Source organism: Sander vitreus, chromosome 21 (assembly GCF_031162955.1).
Source record: "Sander vitreus isolate 19-12246 chromosome 21, sanVit1, whole genome shotgun sequence".
NCBI classification, from domain to species: domain Eukaryota; kingdom Metazoa; phylum Chordata; class Actinopteri; order Perciformes; family Percidae; genus Sander; species Sander vitreus.
In genome coordinates this window covers 22,671,346-22,688,870 of record NC_135875.1, presented here as the reverse complement: position 1 = coordinate 22,688,870, position 17,525 = coordinate 22,671,346, and the positions used below count along the sequence as shown (strand labels likewise).

Genomic DNA, 17,525 nt, shown 5'->3' with positions numbered 1-17,525 from the left:
TTTAACCATTTTTTCGTGTGTGATCATTTCATAAAAAAGGTAGGTGTCTCATCTGTTGTGCAGTGTATAGAGTGTTCTTAGGTCTGCCTAGGAATATGAAAAGGATACTGCAAGCTTAGCTGGAGGGTAGTTGACGAAATCATACGGGTAAAAAGTCAGCAGTGTTAAAAAAGTGCTACCTCACTGGACACATTCCCAACTAGTTCATAGAGGGGCAGTAGAGATAAGTAGGGTTTTTCTAAAAGAGCGAAACAAGTGCTGCAGAACCATCTTTTCACATATAATATGCAAATATGTTGGTAAAATGCATTGTGAATCTGATATCACCATCATAGCCATATGTTTTAAAGAGATTACTTAATAAGCATTGTGCAGTGAAAAAGGTCTGAGAACCACAGAGGTAAGGGCTAGGAAGTCACCTCTTGGTGCCCACTGTAAGCCTGTGTTTATGGTGGTTGTGACACGGGTGACCAAACCCATACGGCTGATCAGGCTGGAGATTAGACTGCTTGTGTGCGTAAACACTGGGGACCACACACTACCAGCCAGCCTGCCAGAAACACACAGACATTTTCTTTGACATGTGTTGTAAAGAAGAAACGCAGGATGTTTAAACTTCTTACGTTAGGTTCTTCTAAATGAGCTACACTCCAGGATAGCAGCAGTTTTCAACTAGTGGTGTAACGGACCATAGTTGATCCATGGTCCGTACGGCTCAACACTCACGGTTCGGAATGCATGTGAACCGCGGATTAATTGCAAAGTATTTTTATTAACCATAATAATAGTGTAAAATACATTTTTACTGTCTCTGTTACTTAAAGTAAGCTGACAAATTTCTATGGAGGGTTGCCATGAAAAGATACAGGCAATGTTCATGTGAACAGCACATGTTAATAGCAGTTGAATGTTCACATGAACGGAGCATGTTAAAAGCAGTTGATAGAGCGGCTACAGCTCCGTTGCATCAGCGGCAGTTGGTAGTTGAGTTACCCGAGAATAGGGGGCTTAGAGCCGGGGTTGGGTAGCGGTATCTGCAGTTAAAGACAAACTAGCACTATGGTCACTGCTGTTGTTGGAAAAACTACACAGACGGGACTAAATGGTGCGTTTACTTGAAACTGGTAAACCTCTAGCTGCATTCAGTTATTGTAAATTATTTTAAGTTATTGTAAAATATGATGAGCTGACTTTGTAATACCCAGACATGCCTCTGTGTATTAGCCATTTTGAATCACATTTGGTAATTCTCTTTGTGTTGTCAGTGATGGCAATGGAAGGAAACTTAGTTGTGTTTGTGTGTGTTTCCACTGTTTAATGTGTTTTCAGTGACACCCAGGCTGGTGTGCAGTTGTGTTTTCCTCTCATTGTAACAGTGATTCTAAAACCGTCTGCCTGATTGTCCTTTGGTCTTTTCATGTGCTCCACAAGGCAGGAAAACTGGGTCAAATGCTTTGTGCTCTGGACCCTGAGGATAGGAACTCTCCAAAACCTCTGAGCTGATAAGAAAACATTAATGGTCTTGATCTCATCAAGCTCCTCATTGTTTACCTAATGGCTCGAGCCACCAGTGGAGGGAGATATTATTAGTTTGAGGTCAGGTTTGAGGTTTACATTTATATAACCCATTCCTCTCATGTGGAGTGGAGAGGTTTACAGGAACCACACCCACCAATGTTTGATCATATTATCTCCATGTTATTGCTGTTTATCAACAGACCTCTTATACCAAGGAGGTTCATACCGTGAGGTACGGGCAGAAAAATATTTTGTTATTTTCGGCCCTCTATTGAAGCTGGGGGAGGCACTTTATTTTTGGCGACTTTCAGCATGTTTTAATTCAAGTGGTCTGAGAGAAAACTGGACTCATAGAAAACTAGACTTTAGTAAATCTAGCCGTCACACGTGACTTTGGCACCGCCTACTGCTGCCATATGAACGAGAGAGAGAGAAAACGCGGCAGTTGAGCAGGTAGTTTAGCTATCTGCTAACTGTAGCCAAAGGCTCACAGCTGGTGCTAATTGAAGTTCATGTTTTTTGTAGCTAACTTAATAAATACTAAATAAAAAAGCATATGCATATATGTAGGTAAAATAACATTTTGCAGTTTTAAGAGGGAGTAATGTGCAGGACTGTTATGGGCTCTCTTACCCGTGGCCACTGACACACACAACTGCAGTGAAGCAAAGTGAGCATATCCCATCTCCATGGTCAAACCAGCTCACTTCATCTAAATACTTCGTCTCTGCTCCCTGACACTTCCCTCTGCCGGTCCTGGATTCTACACAAGATATATTGCTAACGTTAAACATCGCTAAAGTAGCTGACCGCTCCAGCAGCGACGTAACGTTAGCTGCTATGGTTATCTGTTTATAAAGTGGAGGTAGACAACTTATCAACTAGCTAGCTAATCTGTCTGCTTATCAACTCCTTGAACGGATTATAGTAACTTTTACCATGGCTTATTGTAGAAAGGCTACTGCAAGAAAAAACGTGTAGATTATCAAAAAGACATTGGATCATTGATGTTTGTTTGACTGCCGATGTTAGCTAGCAGAGCTAACGTTATCGCGCTGCAATCATGTCCGATGGCAGACAGAATTGCAAAATAAAAAGCAATCCAACAGGCACATTATACAATGTAAACAAAGACCCGTTTTCTTGCGGCGGCCTTTATAAAATGAGCAGTGGTGAAAGTTATTATAGTCCACGGATGTATTAAGAGAACGTTATAGTCTAGTCATGTTATGATGAGAAGTGGAAGTGATTATGCTCTTCTTCTCCGTTGTTTGGTGAATTTCTGTAGCAGACACAGCGCCGCCTGGAATATGAAGTAGCGTGTTGAGTCATTTACAAATGGATTTGTTTGGACGCAACTATTCTTGAAACGAATCCAGGGAAGACGGGTAAAAAAAAGATTGTTTTGGTACGTGTGGACGTGGCCTAAGTCACACTGGACAAGCTCATGTCAAACCAGATAAAATGCCATGCAGGTTCAAGCATAATTCATTTGGAGACAGCTTTGCATTTTGGAAAATGGACGGCATTCTGAGTGCCGATGTCCGCACTGCATACCCTGCAGAGCAGAGAGGTTTAGTGCGTTGTAACCATAGATTGTAAAAATAATGGACGTAGCATCAGTGATGTCACCCATGGGTTTGTGGACTGCCACTTTAAAGTCAGCAGTTGGCATTTTGCTCGTCACCATCTTGGTATTTTGGAGCCAGAAATGACCATTTTTGATAAGACGGCGGAGCTGGGGAGTATGACGTGGTTAAGCGAGTGTTGTGTATGGTTTAGCTTAGTGCTGGGCGGTATACTGGCCTTAATTTCTCGAATTACATGAATTTTTCATTTACCTTAATGCATTGCAGCAGAGAGCGCTACAGCAGAATCAAACTGTGAGTGAATTGAGAACGGGATCACTATTAACTGCATACCCTTCTTACTTATAGTATATAACACAACAATTAATAACCAACAACTAACTCTTTAACAGGACAAAACACCATAGCACACAACAATTTGTGACATAATCACTTTGTAACACTAATAATTGTACATTTACAAATTTACACCGCCAAACGGCATGCTGGGTAACATTACAGCTGCTAGCTAACCAGGTAGCGTAACTGTCTGTTAAACTGGGAGAAGCTCCGGTCACTACTACACATTCAAGAACAGAGAAGAAAGACCGGAGATACAGCAGAACGTGTGTGCACAAGAGAGGATCCGTCTGCTGTTCTGAAGTTTAACATAATTTAGCCACTGTTGTAGCCGGTCGTGTTATGCGGGTGCGCTAACATTAAAACCTGTCACCTCAAGCATGCAGTGGAGCAACATTATGAACTAGGGCTGCACGATATTTTGTTTTATCGTCTACATCGTGATGTATGCATGCGCGATAGTCACATCGCAGGACTTTGCGATGTTGATGCTAAAACCTTTTTGCTGCTTAAGAGAAAAGTAAACTTTCACCATTCTCCTTTTCCATGATTGTTACCGGCGACCCTTCCCCTTTTAAGACAGGTAGCCATGTGGGCAGCGTGTGTATGTGACGTAACGTTAGTCCGACGGGGGTGTTATGGGAAGTGAGCCTCTCCGTGTGTAAGTACCGTAAGCGGCAGCTGCTGCTCACACAGTGATGCACATACTTTTCCATGGGTAGTGAAGCTACAGTAGTCAGTGTTTTATGTTAGCTGCAAAGACGAAATAAATCCCCTGATTAATGCGAATTAATCACAACATCTCCCGGCCATTTTTCACTGCAGAAAGCTGCTACGAGCCAGGCTAAAGCTAACATAGTTAGCCTACAGAAATAAGGTGTCTGTCCCAACTAACGTTACGGTTCGGAGTCGCGATGCTGAAAACTTAATACTAATCTACAACAGCAGTCTGTTTCTGATATAATGTTATTTACACTGATTTAAGTGTTCTTGGATACACAGTTTGTTGCTGTGTGTGACATGCAGGACCAATCACAATCTATGTTGATCAATTTATCTAACAAACAAGCAGGCCCCGCTAGTCGAACACAACCTGAAATTTAGAGGAAGCAACATGCATGCATTATTAATATCATTCACTTTAGCCTGGATTGATAGTATTATATGAATTCAATGGTGTCATGTCAGTCAACCAGTGTATTTAACCATCTAATTTCCCTCTCCAAAATCACTTCAGAAGAGTAGTCACATAGCTTACTTGCTTTGGTGTTTGTAAAGCATTAAAGTTCAACAAAGAAAAGTTACTTTTTCATTTTTATTTTCTATGTAGATGCACTCCCCTACAAAATCACCCCAGTTGTCGAGAATGATTTATTATTTCCAAATAGAGCTATTTATTAGTCTTTTTTCATATCACAATATATTTCGCATGAAAAAAAATATCACAATGTCAGTTTTTTTCCCAATATCGTGCAGGCCTATTAATGAACGCAATAACAATCCACCTACGGTCCCGCTACAGACCGTCAAGAAAGATGGATTCAGAGCAATGATTAAAACACTGGATTTAAGATGTCTTGCCTAACCGGAATACGTCCACCAAACTACTAACTAGGGCTGGGCAATATATTGATATTATATCGATATCGTTATATGAGACTAGATATCGTCTTAGATTTTGGATATCGTAATATCGTGATATGACGTGTTGTCTTTTAATGATTTTAAAGGCTGCATTACAGTAAAGCGATATAATTTTCTGAACTTGCCAGACTAGCTGTTCTATTATTTGCCTTTTCCCCACTTGGATATTATGTCCACATTACTGATGATTATTTATCTAAATATAGTTTTTTTTTTTTTTTAAATATATTTTATGTACTGACAGAAGAATAAGCCATTATAAACCTATGTACAGGCCCAGTCAAGCAAAAGAAAGAATATACCTTGAAACCGCCAGAATTGTAAAAAATGCCGCGATACAAATTTTTTGTCATACCGCCCACCACTAGTTTTCTAAGCTAAACGATAAAGAGGGAAAGTTTTTGACCGACTGAAGTGAGTCATCCAGCGGAGTTTTGCCGGCAGTTAAACTACTGCATGTAATGCAGTACACAGAAAATCGGCAGACTTTTAGCTTTGGTTGACAAGGTGCTACCGAATGCTAAACAAGAAATTTTTAGACGACCAAAATGTTCCAATTAACTTTGATGAAGAGAAACCACACCCTATGTTATGTGTTTCCCCTATAACTGTACAACAGGAATCCTCGCCAGGCCAGAAAATTACTTTTATTCATTTAGCGTCGCACCGCCGTGAAGCCATGAACAAAACAATTATCTGTGGTTACGTCACATCTGTAACGGCAGGACAGTCGAGTATGTTATCGAACTTAAACTGCTAAAGTCAGTTGAACAGGTATTTAGCTGAGCTGGACCAGAGAATATTCGGTTAACACTGTTGGATGATGCTGTTTTGCCTTTTATTGTTCTCCGTGAAGTTTACTGAAAAGGATGTAATGTAGCGTTTTATGTGGAGTGAGCACTGCACCGAACTTGGTTTATAGCCTTTTAAATGTTGCATTGCTGGTAAGGAAATAACGGGGGTAGCAGGCTAATTCATGCTGATGTGAGTGGATTTAAAAAAAAAAAAAAAGTAAACGTAATCGAGGTAATATGTTCAATTAATTTTAATTTTAGGTCATATCATCCAGCCCTATGACATTGTCTGCTATTTTTCACCTAGTAGACAGCAGGGTGCTATCTGAAGCAGTGGAGTCTGAAAGCCAAACTATTTTCACCACGGCAAAAGGAAAGATGCTCTCCATCTAAAGCAGCATTCCTCCTCCAATGCCCTTATTTGGTGAACTGCAGTGAGCTTGCAGCCCCAGGACCACAGAGAGCAAGAGAAAGGGAGCCATAGCCCTTGAAAACCACAGAGGAAACGTCAGATATGCCCTAGACCCAGACATTCCACACACGGCCAGCCACGGCAAGCACCCAGCTCTGCTAATGCTGGTAATGTATCAGATAGTTAAACAGTTAGAGGAATAGTTTTGCAAGTACATCACTGTTGTATATAAGGCTAATGAAATTGAAATGAAGAATGTCAATGGATAGCTAGAGAGATGGGCTGTCATGGAGAAAGTTTTTTCTGGAAGCATGGCCATATAGTGAGACCACCCTGAAAGCTTCAAGGTTAAAAGTTCAATGACCATGAGAACATTCTAAAGGAGATGTCAGCTGGGGACCCCTTTGCTCCAGAGCTGCTTCTGTCACCCACGTTTTAGTCAGAATAATTCACTGTATTCTCTGTTTTGAAGTATTTCCATCATGGCAGTGTTAGGAGAAGACTGGCAGTTCCTGTCTGTTAAGAGTTTTGATGGAGGGTGCTATGTCGAGGCACATGTACCGTATAAAACACCAGTCTCCAGAGCCTGCTATTGCGGACTTGCCTTTGGCTCGGCCTGTAAAAAGCTCCTGGAATTTATCATTTATGGAGTGGGTGTACTCATTTACACACTTAATTTTAAAGCTGGCTTTGTTGTTTGTTCATGCCGCTTTTACAGATTCTTTGGAAAGTTTACTATTGAGCATGGGCTGCTATGAAAACAAAATAATATTTTAACGTGCGAATTACCTTTTATAGACACATCCCTTTTTTTTTTCTTTTTTTTTCTTTTTTTTTTTTAGGATAAAGCATTTTACTTCTCTCCTGAGGGTTGTAATGTTTGTTTAATTCAGTGTCTTTTGTGTTTTATGGCCTCTCATGTTATGTCAACCAGAGTGATAACTCAAGAGCAGTCTGTGAGAAAGTTGTTGATTTTATTGATATCCCATTGCAACGCTAAAAATAACCAGCCCCATAGAAGGCAGACACAATTGGAGGATATGGAATTGGCCCAGTTGTGTAGAAGTCAAACCCATGACAATTATTTGTGTTTGAATGGTAGCCTTGGCAGATACATCTCCTTTGTTTTGGTGCAAGTAGTAGTGGGCAGTTTCCAGGCAACAAGTAGCTTTTATACTCTCAGGACCAGCTGTGTGTGTGTGTGGAGAGAGAGTGTTGTGTCGTATGATCGGTAACGAATTCACTTCAGCAGAGGTGTTACTTTCCATACAGGTTTAGTGGCTAACCCTAACCCTCTTATTCGTCAACAACTGACATTACAGTGTAGTGAAATTCAATCTCTGCATTTGACCTATCCTAAGAGCAGTGGACACATACAGCGCCAGGAGAGCGACTTCAGTGTCTATTGCTCCAACTCTGAGCGAACTCCAGGCGAACTCTGTGCTCCTCACCTCAGGTGCTGCAAGTAAATCACTCCGCCCAAGTAGCAGAAGTAGGAGTGCTTTGCCTTCTGAGAATAGTTCCTAGTATGTATACGGGTTAGAAGATAGCTGTGTCTCATGTGACCTTGTTATTTGTACACGCTGTGACTATACAAATCACAACATGTAAATGGGAAAATGTTGGCGTTATTTTGTCACTTATTGGGAGCAGCAGGCTAGATGGAGCCAGTTATCTCCAGGATCTGTGCTAAACTAGGATAGTGGTGGGTGCATCAGACAGAGTTACAACACGCACGGAGATGAGAAGGGTATGTATGGACTTATCTAATTCTGGGGGATACAGTGAATAAGCTAAAGTCCCAATAGGTCGGCGTGTTCCTTTTAGTAGGATTCAAACCAGTTTAGTACTGTGGCCGAGAGTCCAACCTAGTTTACCAATCGGTCTAGTAATATGTTGTGGCCGACCATGTCAAATGCAGCACTGAGATCAAGTAATACTAATACTGAAATTTCTGTAAAAAATCTGTATTTAAGTGTATGTCATTGAAGTGAGCGTAACAAAAGCAGTCTCAGTGCTGTGGTGTGGTCGAAAACCTGACTGGAAAGGCATCAAAATAAAATAAAAATAGGATATTTGATATGGGCCTATAATTGCTCATTAGTGACGTGTATAGAATGTTCTTTTTTACGAGTGGCTTGATGACTGCAGTATTCAGGCCCTGTGGTAAGATACCTGAAAGTAGAGACATGTTTACAATCTGTAGATCATCTGAAGCCAAACAATTTGTCATGGTATTTTAATTGGTTTTAAGTGGACACAGGGACAACACATACCCTGTACCTGATATGGAGGCACTAACTGCTGTATAATTTTTTTGCTTTTTCTGAAACAAATTTATTGCAAGCCCTGGTGGATACAAATTCAGATGCTACTGACACTAGAGGGTTTGTTAGCCTGTCGACAGTAGCAAACAAGGAACATCCATTATTATTGTTAAATAAAATATAACGATAATGTCAGAGAAGGACCGCATGCATTTCTCGGTTCCAAATTATGAATGTGAAGTCTCTTTATAGATGCCATAATAACCCTGGAGATTTGTTTTTTGCCGTCTGCATTCAGCTTTTCGACACACTTTTTTTTTCTGTTATTACCAGCGGGGAGATAGTGCTATCAAAGAAAACACAGGAATGTTTAGAGAGAGCAACATCAATGACCATAACCTTGGAAATGTTCAGACCTTTGGAGATAATCAAGTCCAGAGTGTGCCCCTTATTGTGTGGGTTTCCGCCACATGCTGAGTCAGTCCATAGTTATCAAGACCACAACACAGTTTTTTATTGCCTTTGTCCTGTGGGTTGTCAACATGAATGTGTTCAAATCACCATCACAGTCAAATTAAATACAGTTTATAGACAGTAGTTAATTAAATTCATCAAAGAAGGTTGCACAGGAACTCGGCTGAAGAGCCACATATTAAAAAGAAGCTAAATTTCCATAAGATATCTTCTTGCATTGGAGTTAGTCATTAAACAAAATGGCGACTCCACCTCCTTTCTTATTCACTCTAGTCTCAATCATAAAACTAAGGTTAGGAGAGGTTATTTTGGTTTTAGCCAAGTTTCAGTTAAAAACATAAAATCAAGATTGTGCTTAATATTAAAATCATTGATTAAAAAAGAGGTTCCCTCCAAAGACCTGACGTTTAAGAAACCTAGTGTAAGTGTGTTAAAAGCTTTGAAAAGAGCTATTACTAGTAATAGATAACTCAAGTACATACTATATAGGCTATAGTCTCAGCTTTTTCCCCACACTTAAACTATTGAATGCATGTTACCATTCTCCTCTTATCCGATATCCCTACGTTATTGATGTGACTATGTTTTACCACACTGCATTGTTCCACACAGTTCCACACTACTACTTATTCTCAAACATGATTGTTTCTTTCTAGTGGAGGAAATTCTTCCACAGCGTCTAAGTTCTAAATGGCGACACAGTGTAATTGCCATATTTGGCAGCCCCTGGGGGTTTACAGGCAGATCTTAATAAAGCTGGATCTGTGTTCAGTGGCCTTAAAAGGAGCTGGAAAAAGACCCAGCACCTGATTTACATCTGTAGAAGCAAACCCTGATAATGTAGCTGCAGGATTCAGAGCAGACACAAAGATAGTTGGAAAGGAAGTTTAGAAGATTTCTTTGCTCTGATGTTTAGCGAGACAATAAGTTATCAGGTTTAAATGCGTTTTATTATCCTGTCATACAAAACATACAGGAATCTTAGATCAGCATATATATATATATATATATATATATATATACACATACACACACACTTTTCTACCTAGATATTGAGATTTTTCAGTGTTATAAGAGAAGCACTTCTGTGTCCTAGCTGATTTACAAAACATACGCAGCTCTACGTTCTTCACTGATCGCACACAAAGCAGCTTTAGTCCAGCAAGCTATTGCTGTCATCTCCCCTTTTCACTCAGTGTGTGCTACAAACAAAAGGATTTGCCTAGTTACCATGGTGATCTGGTGATAAAAATGGAGTGTCCATACAGTACTGTCTCAATGTGCCCAAAAACCTGTCTCTTGAAAAGCAAGGCAAATGAGGGATTGGTAGAGACTTTTACCTCATTTCTACTGAATGGTACAGCTCGACTAAACTCACTTTTAGTGACCGGTCTTCTCTTTTTGGTTTTCCATTGCAGATGGTACCCCCTTAGTGTAGGCAGGATTTTTAACTGATCACCATACAAACTGTTGTGACGACATCTTCAACACTCACAGAATCCTTTTATCGGCAACCAGAGGAACGTCTGCACTTCAATTGAACGAAGTAGTGTACAGTATAGTGATAGCAGTCCTAAAAACTTCCCAGTCTGTACAGATCCGCCACAGCTTCACTGGTCCACTTCTTAGATGTCCTCACAGCAGGTTTAAAAAGTTTTAATTTCTGCCTGTATGAGGGAATCGGGTGGACCATGGTCATGGTCTGAGTGTCCCAATGCAGTGCGGGGGACTGCGTGATATGCATTGCTGACGTTTGTGTAACAGTGATCCAAAATATTCTCCTCTCTGGTTGGACATTTAATAAACTGTCTGTACCTTTTTGTTTAAGTCACCGGGGACAATAACAAGGGAATCCGGGTTATTCTGCTCCACACACAGAATCTCTGTGAGCGTGTGCTGTGCTTCCTGCACGTTGGCCTGCGGTGGAATGTAAACACTAGCCAGAATGAATGAAGCGAACTCACGGGGGGGGTAAAAGGGTGTCCAGTTGATAAAGACAGTTTCCAGATCAGGAGAACAGTGCTGTAGGATCTTACATCATAACACCAGCCACTATTTGTGAAAAAATTGATTCTTCCACCTTTCGATTTGCCAGAGCTCTCTGTGTTACGGTCTGCTGTGAACAGCTGGAAACCAGCCAGCTGTAGCACAGACTCTGGTATCAGTTCACCGAGCCACGTCTCTGTAAAGCACAAAACGGCAGATGTAGAAAAGTCAGTTTTTTCTCAACAGTAGCTGTAGTTAGTCCAGTTTGTTGCACAGTGAGAAATATTCCATGTAGTGGAGTGCGAAATTTTCGTCTCCATGTGCTATACACAGCTAACACAGCTAATGGAAAACCTAAAAACATTTGAGTTTAGCCGTGCCGAACCATGGAGTCAAGTCTGTGAAACACTGCAGCATTTAGACATGTTTTCTCTTAGATCTTCTCTGTTTGAGTTTTAAACTATTTGAAATATCAGTGTTTAGTCGGGCAGTCACTTATCTGTAGTGGATGGAAACAAACCAGTGACTCAAGCATCCTGTTTCAATTTGACGACTTATTTTTATATTCCACTGCTAGAATTTTGCTTCGTACATACCCGACCCCGGATAAGCGGACGAAGATGGATAGATTTTTGTGTTTTAAATCTTTGTTGAAGTATGTGTAAACTACTTTTCAATTGTACTATTATTTCCACTTTTAAATGTGTAGTTATCTGCTTCAGCATTCCAGTTTTCATCCCAGTTTTCATTTAATCCAAAGGTTAAATTGTATAAGCTAATACACAGACTAATGTCATGTTGTGTCTCCTCTAGCCAAGCACACTGCCTCAGGGCACAGTGAACATGAACCACTGTACAGACGTCATAGACGCAGAGCCCAAGACGGGTCAGAAGAACTCCCTGTGCATCATCACCCCGGACCAGGAGTACTTTATCAGAGGAGAGAATAAAGAGATAATCAATGGGTTAGTTATCTTGATGTGTCTGCTGATCGGAGGGTAGAGTAGTATGTGTGCGCACACACAAATGGCAAAACCACTCTCCTTTGTCTCCAGGTGGAGTGAACAGCTAGTGGTATACCCCCGAACCAACAAACAGAACCAGAAGAAGAAACGCAAGGTGGAGCCTACGACCTCCCAGGTAATACTCCTTACACACTACACAAAGGGTACTTGATTGATATTTCACCTTTCTTGCTCCTTTTGATTTTGACTGTTTCATGTGTTTATGTCCAGGAACCAGGTCCAGCCAAGGTAGCAGTGACTGGCTCTGGTATCCCAGAGGCTGAGATGGTTCCAGATTCAAGCTCCATTATCTGGCAGGAGGAGCTGAACCAGAGAGAGGCTGAGGGGGCTGCTGTCTGGACTCCTGCTGACCTGCCTCCAGGATCACCGCTGGGCCCCGCAGGTTAGGGGAGAAATAACATTTTTGTATAGAGGAACTCTGTGTAGTGTTAAGTAGTTCATACTAGGGTCTCGCTATATACCGGTATTGATTATAACCATGATATTTAAAAATGGAATATTGATATCATGTTAATAACACACATATAATATGTAAATAATCCAGCGCCTCTTAAATCATTTCAGTTTCTTTCCTTTCTCGCTTTGTCTCCCTCTCTCAATGCCCCACACAATCCCCGATGTCGTCTATGACATCAAAGTACTCATTACTATTTTAGAATAAAAACGTCCTTAAAAAGCTTTCCAACAAGGGCTATACTGCGATCGTATCCCTTTCAGGAGCATTGTAATCCAGCATGGAGCAGCAGTGGGTTTTTTAAAAGACATCTTTAAAACTAATAAATCCAACAATGAATATCTTTTGTGATTGTTTATCCGTTTACTCAGATTGAAAGGTGTTGTTGTTGATGTAAGATGAAGCCTACGGAGAGCGAGATTGTAACCCATGATGCATTGATTTGGCTCTGTCAACGAATCGGAGGACTTGTTTCAGACTGGGCTTGTGTGCATAAAAGTGCTGATCTCAGAGGCCATGTGCTATGAAATAACATGACATTCATTCTAGTATCAATAGAGCTGTGCTGTTTGGGCAGCAACCGAAATAATGAGGTGATTATCCTTTACTAAACAAAAGTTAAAGATTCATTTTATTTTTAGATTTTCTATAGATACAGTGATAATATTTTTATCTTGAATTCTTTTGGCCATGATAATCTTGCAGTGAAAATCTGATATTGTGATAAATTTTTTGAATTTTCTAGAGGTATTAGTGGTAAAAAAAAATGTATCGCAGTAAAGATAATAACACAGCAAAGTAAAGTTTATGATTTTTAGTTATGAAAGCGTTAAAAGGTTCTCCGGCGTCTTCTGTTTCTCTTGTCTAGGTGACTGTGCACCACAGGGCTCTGATGCCGGCTCAGTGAATGGCGACGAGGTTGACCGGGGAAGCCTGGTGCTGCATGGCTCTGCGCCCCAGCCCGCCAGTGACCTGCTCTCCCCGACAGGCTCATGCTCCAGCCTGGGGGGCGTCCCGCGCTGTCTCTCCCCAACCCCCAGTGACCCCTTCCCTTCAGGCAGCTCCCTGCTCTCTAACGGCTCCCACATCAGTGGCTCAGTCAGCTCTCTGGATTCGGACGCCAGTGGCAGCACCGACAGCCACCCGGCCAACCAGAGGGGCAGCCACTCCTACAGCCACCACGACACGCCTCGATCCCGAAGGATGGAGGCAGAGGCCAGAAAGGCTGAGAAGAGGAGCCGGTTTAAGAGCCCTGACAGGCAGGAGAGGGAGGCCGTCCTCAGCCCTGAGAGGAGGTCAGTGTATGCTTCTTCTGTCTCCTGCTGTTGTTCCATAACAGTGTTTATCCAAAACATTGCCCTTAAACGTACAATATGTCATTTTCTGTCGCTAGGGGTCACACACTCAGTTTGGTGACATTATAAAATAGCGTGGAATCAGGGGAGTTATCTTCACCACCATTGCCATCATTGCAGTCAGCTTCTCCTGGTTAGGATTCCTTCTTTGTTCAGGATGTTTATACCGTGAGCCACATTATCTGCAGAGCTCTCCTCCTCTCCAAGACAAACAGACCAGGTGATTTAAACTGGTAAAAAAAATGAAATGAATGATGAAATCCACTTCGAGAGCAGAGTTACCTGTGAGAGCGCGTATGCCCTCCAGCGCTTACCAAGCGGACGCTCTCTTGTGCGCTGTGGCTGCTCTCTGCTGCTTAGTTTTATACACACGTGCCATTCTTTATCTCTCCCTATTTTTGTTTCTCGCTCACAGCTGTCTGTACAAATCTGTTTTTGACTTGGTGCGTGAGGACTTATATCCTGCGAGTGGCAGTTAATATCTGCGCGTGTGAAATAATATAATATGCTCGTGAGCATGTCTAGTTGCGCTCGTGACATATGACATATATCTGACACCATGAATATCCCCCTCGTCTGGGTTTCTTACTTAATTACTTAATAATCCCATCCCCCCTCCCCTTTTTATCATCAGTCTTACTAACTGTAAGAATAGACTGTATAAATATTCAGTAATCTTCCTCTAGGCCACTGGTGCTGTTCGTGAAGAGGTCACAGGTCTTAGTCTTAACACATACACACACCAGAGATGGCAACATTTCGAACACACCAAGTGGGTCAGGTGGGGTTCATCTTTTTCCTCCCACATCCAGCTTCCTGTTCCATTCAGTCTCTCCATCAATGCCAGGTGTGAAAGGAAAAGGAGGAGTAGAGGAAAATAGGAGTGCTTACGTACTGCCCCGTCAACACATTAATGGACAGAGACTCTCCTTCTGTAAAGACATGCCCATACAACAGCCAGTTAGGCTGTAACTTTAGCTGCACAAACCCCCTGGTGGCGCTGCGTTTAACTTGTGTTACGGCAGCAACAGAGAGTTTGCTGATCCTGCGGGGAGTCGGGTGGTCCAGGATCGGCAAACTTTATTTGTTTTTTTAAGGTTATTTTTTGGGGCTTTTCCGCCTTTTAATGGACAGGACAGGTGAGAAAGGGGAAACGGAGGGGGAAGACATGTAGGAAATCGTCACAGGTCGGAGTTGAACCCTGGACCTCTGCGTCGAGGCATAAACCTCTAAATATATGTGCGCCTGCTCTACCCACTGAGCCAACCTGGCCACATCATTAATTAAATTTAACACCCTGTTTAAGCTTAAACATGCCCCCATTTGCAAATTCAAAAAAATGCATTCAAACTCTGTGGGGGTGAATATGTCGTATGATTTTAATATGTCAACTGTTGTGGCTCTAGAGGACAAAATTACTGGATTTTCTTTGAAAAAAGGCTCTGTTGTAATGAACAATTCTAATAAACAATTGCATTCAATTACTGGTGTAGGAAAAGGACAGTACATCTCATTTGCTTACTCAAAAAAGTGGATTTAATGTTAAGTTGCCATCTCTGAATAAAGCCAAAAGGAAGATTTCCATGCTCCTGTGTCCATACGATAAAAAGCCACTGCTTTAACAGATCGTTGACATAAGCAGTGTTTCATGTTCCATATCTGAAAAGGCACTAAAAGCCCTGTCATATTTGCCAAACTTAATTCTTCTTTCATTTCTTCCTAATTCTTAAATCTTAAACCCTGAAATGTACAAAAGCAGGGCTAAGGGATTAAAGGATGAAAATACATTTGCTAATAGTTTCATTGGGTTAACAACAACAATTAATCATACAACATTCAGCCAATTGTTCTGCCTATTGTTTAGACATACACTAAATCAAACATCATCATGAGAAAATACAAAGAGCAACACAATGTCTGTATTGTTGATCCCTCATGTGAGAACATTTCTTCTCAAATGTTTCCATCATTTTTAAATCCATTATCAGTCATATTTGACTAATCATAACGGTTCTGCAGGCCTTTCGGTGCAATTACCATGTAAGGATATTTTGCTTGGGGAAAAAAAATTAAGAAGACTGATAATGTATAGGAAAAAAATAAAATAATGGATTTGTGTGTGTGTGTGTGTGTGTGTGTGTGGATTTGCAGTCGCTCCGGTGTTATTGAGAAGTTGGAGGCCTTGGATCTGGAGAATCCAGAGAAAATGGAGGTGGAGGACTTGGGGATAAGTGGAGCCAGACAGGGCCGTAGTGAGCACAGGCGCTTTCACAGAGAGGTAAGTGTGTGTGAATATGTGATCCAACAGTGCCACATTGTGCAGCAGTTTTTTTTAAAAGATATGGTGTAAAGATGTGTAAACAGTGTTTTTAAACATCACATTGCAGAAAAGATGTGGGTGGGCATTGAAACGACTACCGAGGGTTTTGGTTCTTTTTTTTCTGTCACATCATCTCCCCTTTTCCCCTCACCCTTCTTCTCTCCTTCTCTCTGTCCTGTTTTTGTTGTTGGTCAGGGGTCAGCAGCGTGTGCTGTATTCATTTCCATTTTCCGTTCTGTGGTGGGATTCCCCTTATGATTATGCTTCCCTTTCCCACCCTGGCCCTCTGTGCTCAGCTAGAATCACTCGAAACCCAACTTTAGGAGCACAGAGACCCAACACACTGAGGCACAGAGACACAGTCAGACACTGTTAAACACTTGGATTTTGTATTCTGGCCTTAGATCTTTGTAAGTCATGCACAGATAAAAATATCACCTATGGATAAAGATGCCAAGACTTCTTGTGTATTGCATTCGCACACACAAGCTATCATTCATTCTTACTGTTGCTTACAAACAGTACACAAACAAATTTAAAGTTGGCAAGTTTAGCCTTATGCTATCAGTGTTGTTTTCATTCTCTTTGGTTCAGTGTGGTGCAGAGTTGATACTCAAAACACGTGGCTTGACAAAGAAGGAGCAGTTGTTATTTCCACAGCACATTAATTCCCACCCAAACAACCAAATTAGATTCTGTATTCCATATGCTGACTTTCGCAAAGAACAAAGGGCATTCTTTTGTATTTCAATTTTATTTTGTATATTTTTACTATAACTGACTGTGTAAGTTAACTTGAAACAGGTATAAAAACAATGTAGAAAAACTTGCATGTGTGTTGTTTAGGAGCAGAGGCATGATGTGGGTCAGGGTCTGGATTTTCCATCCACCCTGCCACCTCTGAGAAGAACCAAGTCCCTGGACAGAAGGACCACTGAGTCCGTCATGACGGTGAGTGTATACTCTTCTCTTGCTTTTGTAAAACAGCCTCATCAAGGTGTGTGTGTGTGTGTGTACATGTGTGTGTACATCATTTGAGACTAAATTAATATTCCTCAGTGAGGTTAAAAGGGTGACAGCTTCAGTTAAGTGTGTGTCATGAGGTGTATAAAGAGTGACAGCTTCAGTTAAGTGTGTGTTACACAAAGCAGATTTTGGGACGCAAGGTAATGTTTTGGCATTTTTGCTTGAAAAAAAATCAAATTGAAGATACATTTTCTGTCAAACAAATAATCAACTGATCATTTCAGCTCTACACCCAAGTAAAATCTACACACCGGGCTGCTTGTTGCGTCCCACAATGCTGCTAGAAAACCTGCATATGAGCTACACACAAACTAGTGCACTT

General features: G+C 41.2%; 1 protein-coding gene across 2 annotated transcripts in view; it reads left to right on the top strand.

Moving 5' to 3' along the window:
• Positions 1 to 17,525, top strand: part of mpripb (myosin phosphatase Rho interacting protein b) — a 54,628-nt gene that overhangs the window by 6,822 nt on the left and 30,281 nt on the right. For both annotated transcript variants that reach the window (XM_078278587.1, XM_078278588.1), the window contains exons 4-9: positions 11,837 to 11,988; positions 12,079 to 12,163; positions 12,259 to 12,430; positions 13,371 to 13,797; positions 16,009 to 16,135; positions 17,024 to 17,128. In XM_078278587.1, coding sequence (XP_078134713.1) covers positions 11,837 to 11,988; positions 12,079 to 12,163; positions 12,259 to 12,430; positions 13,371 to 13,797; positions 16,009 to 16,135; positions 17,024 to 17,128 — 1,068 coding nt within the window. The remainder of the gene's footprint in view (positions 1 to 11,836; positions 11,989 to 12,078; positions 12,164 to 12,258; positions 12,431 to 13,370; positions 13,798 to 16,008; positions 16,136 to 17,023; positions 17,129 to 17,525) is intronic.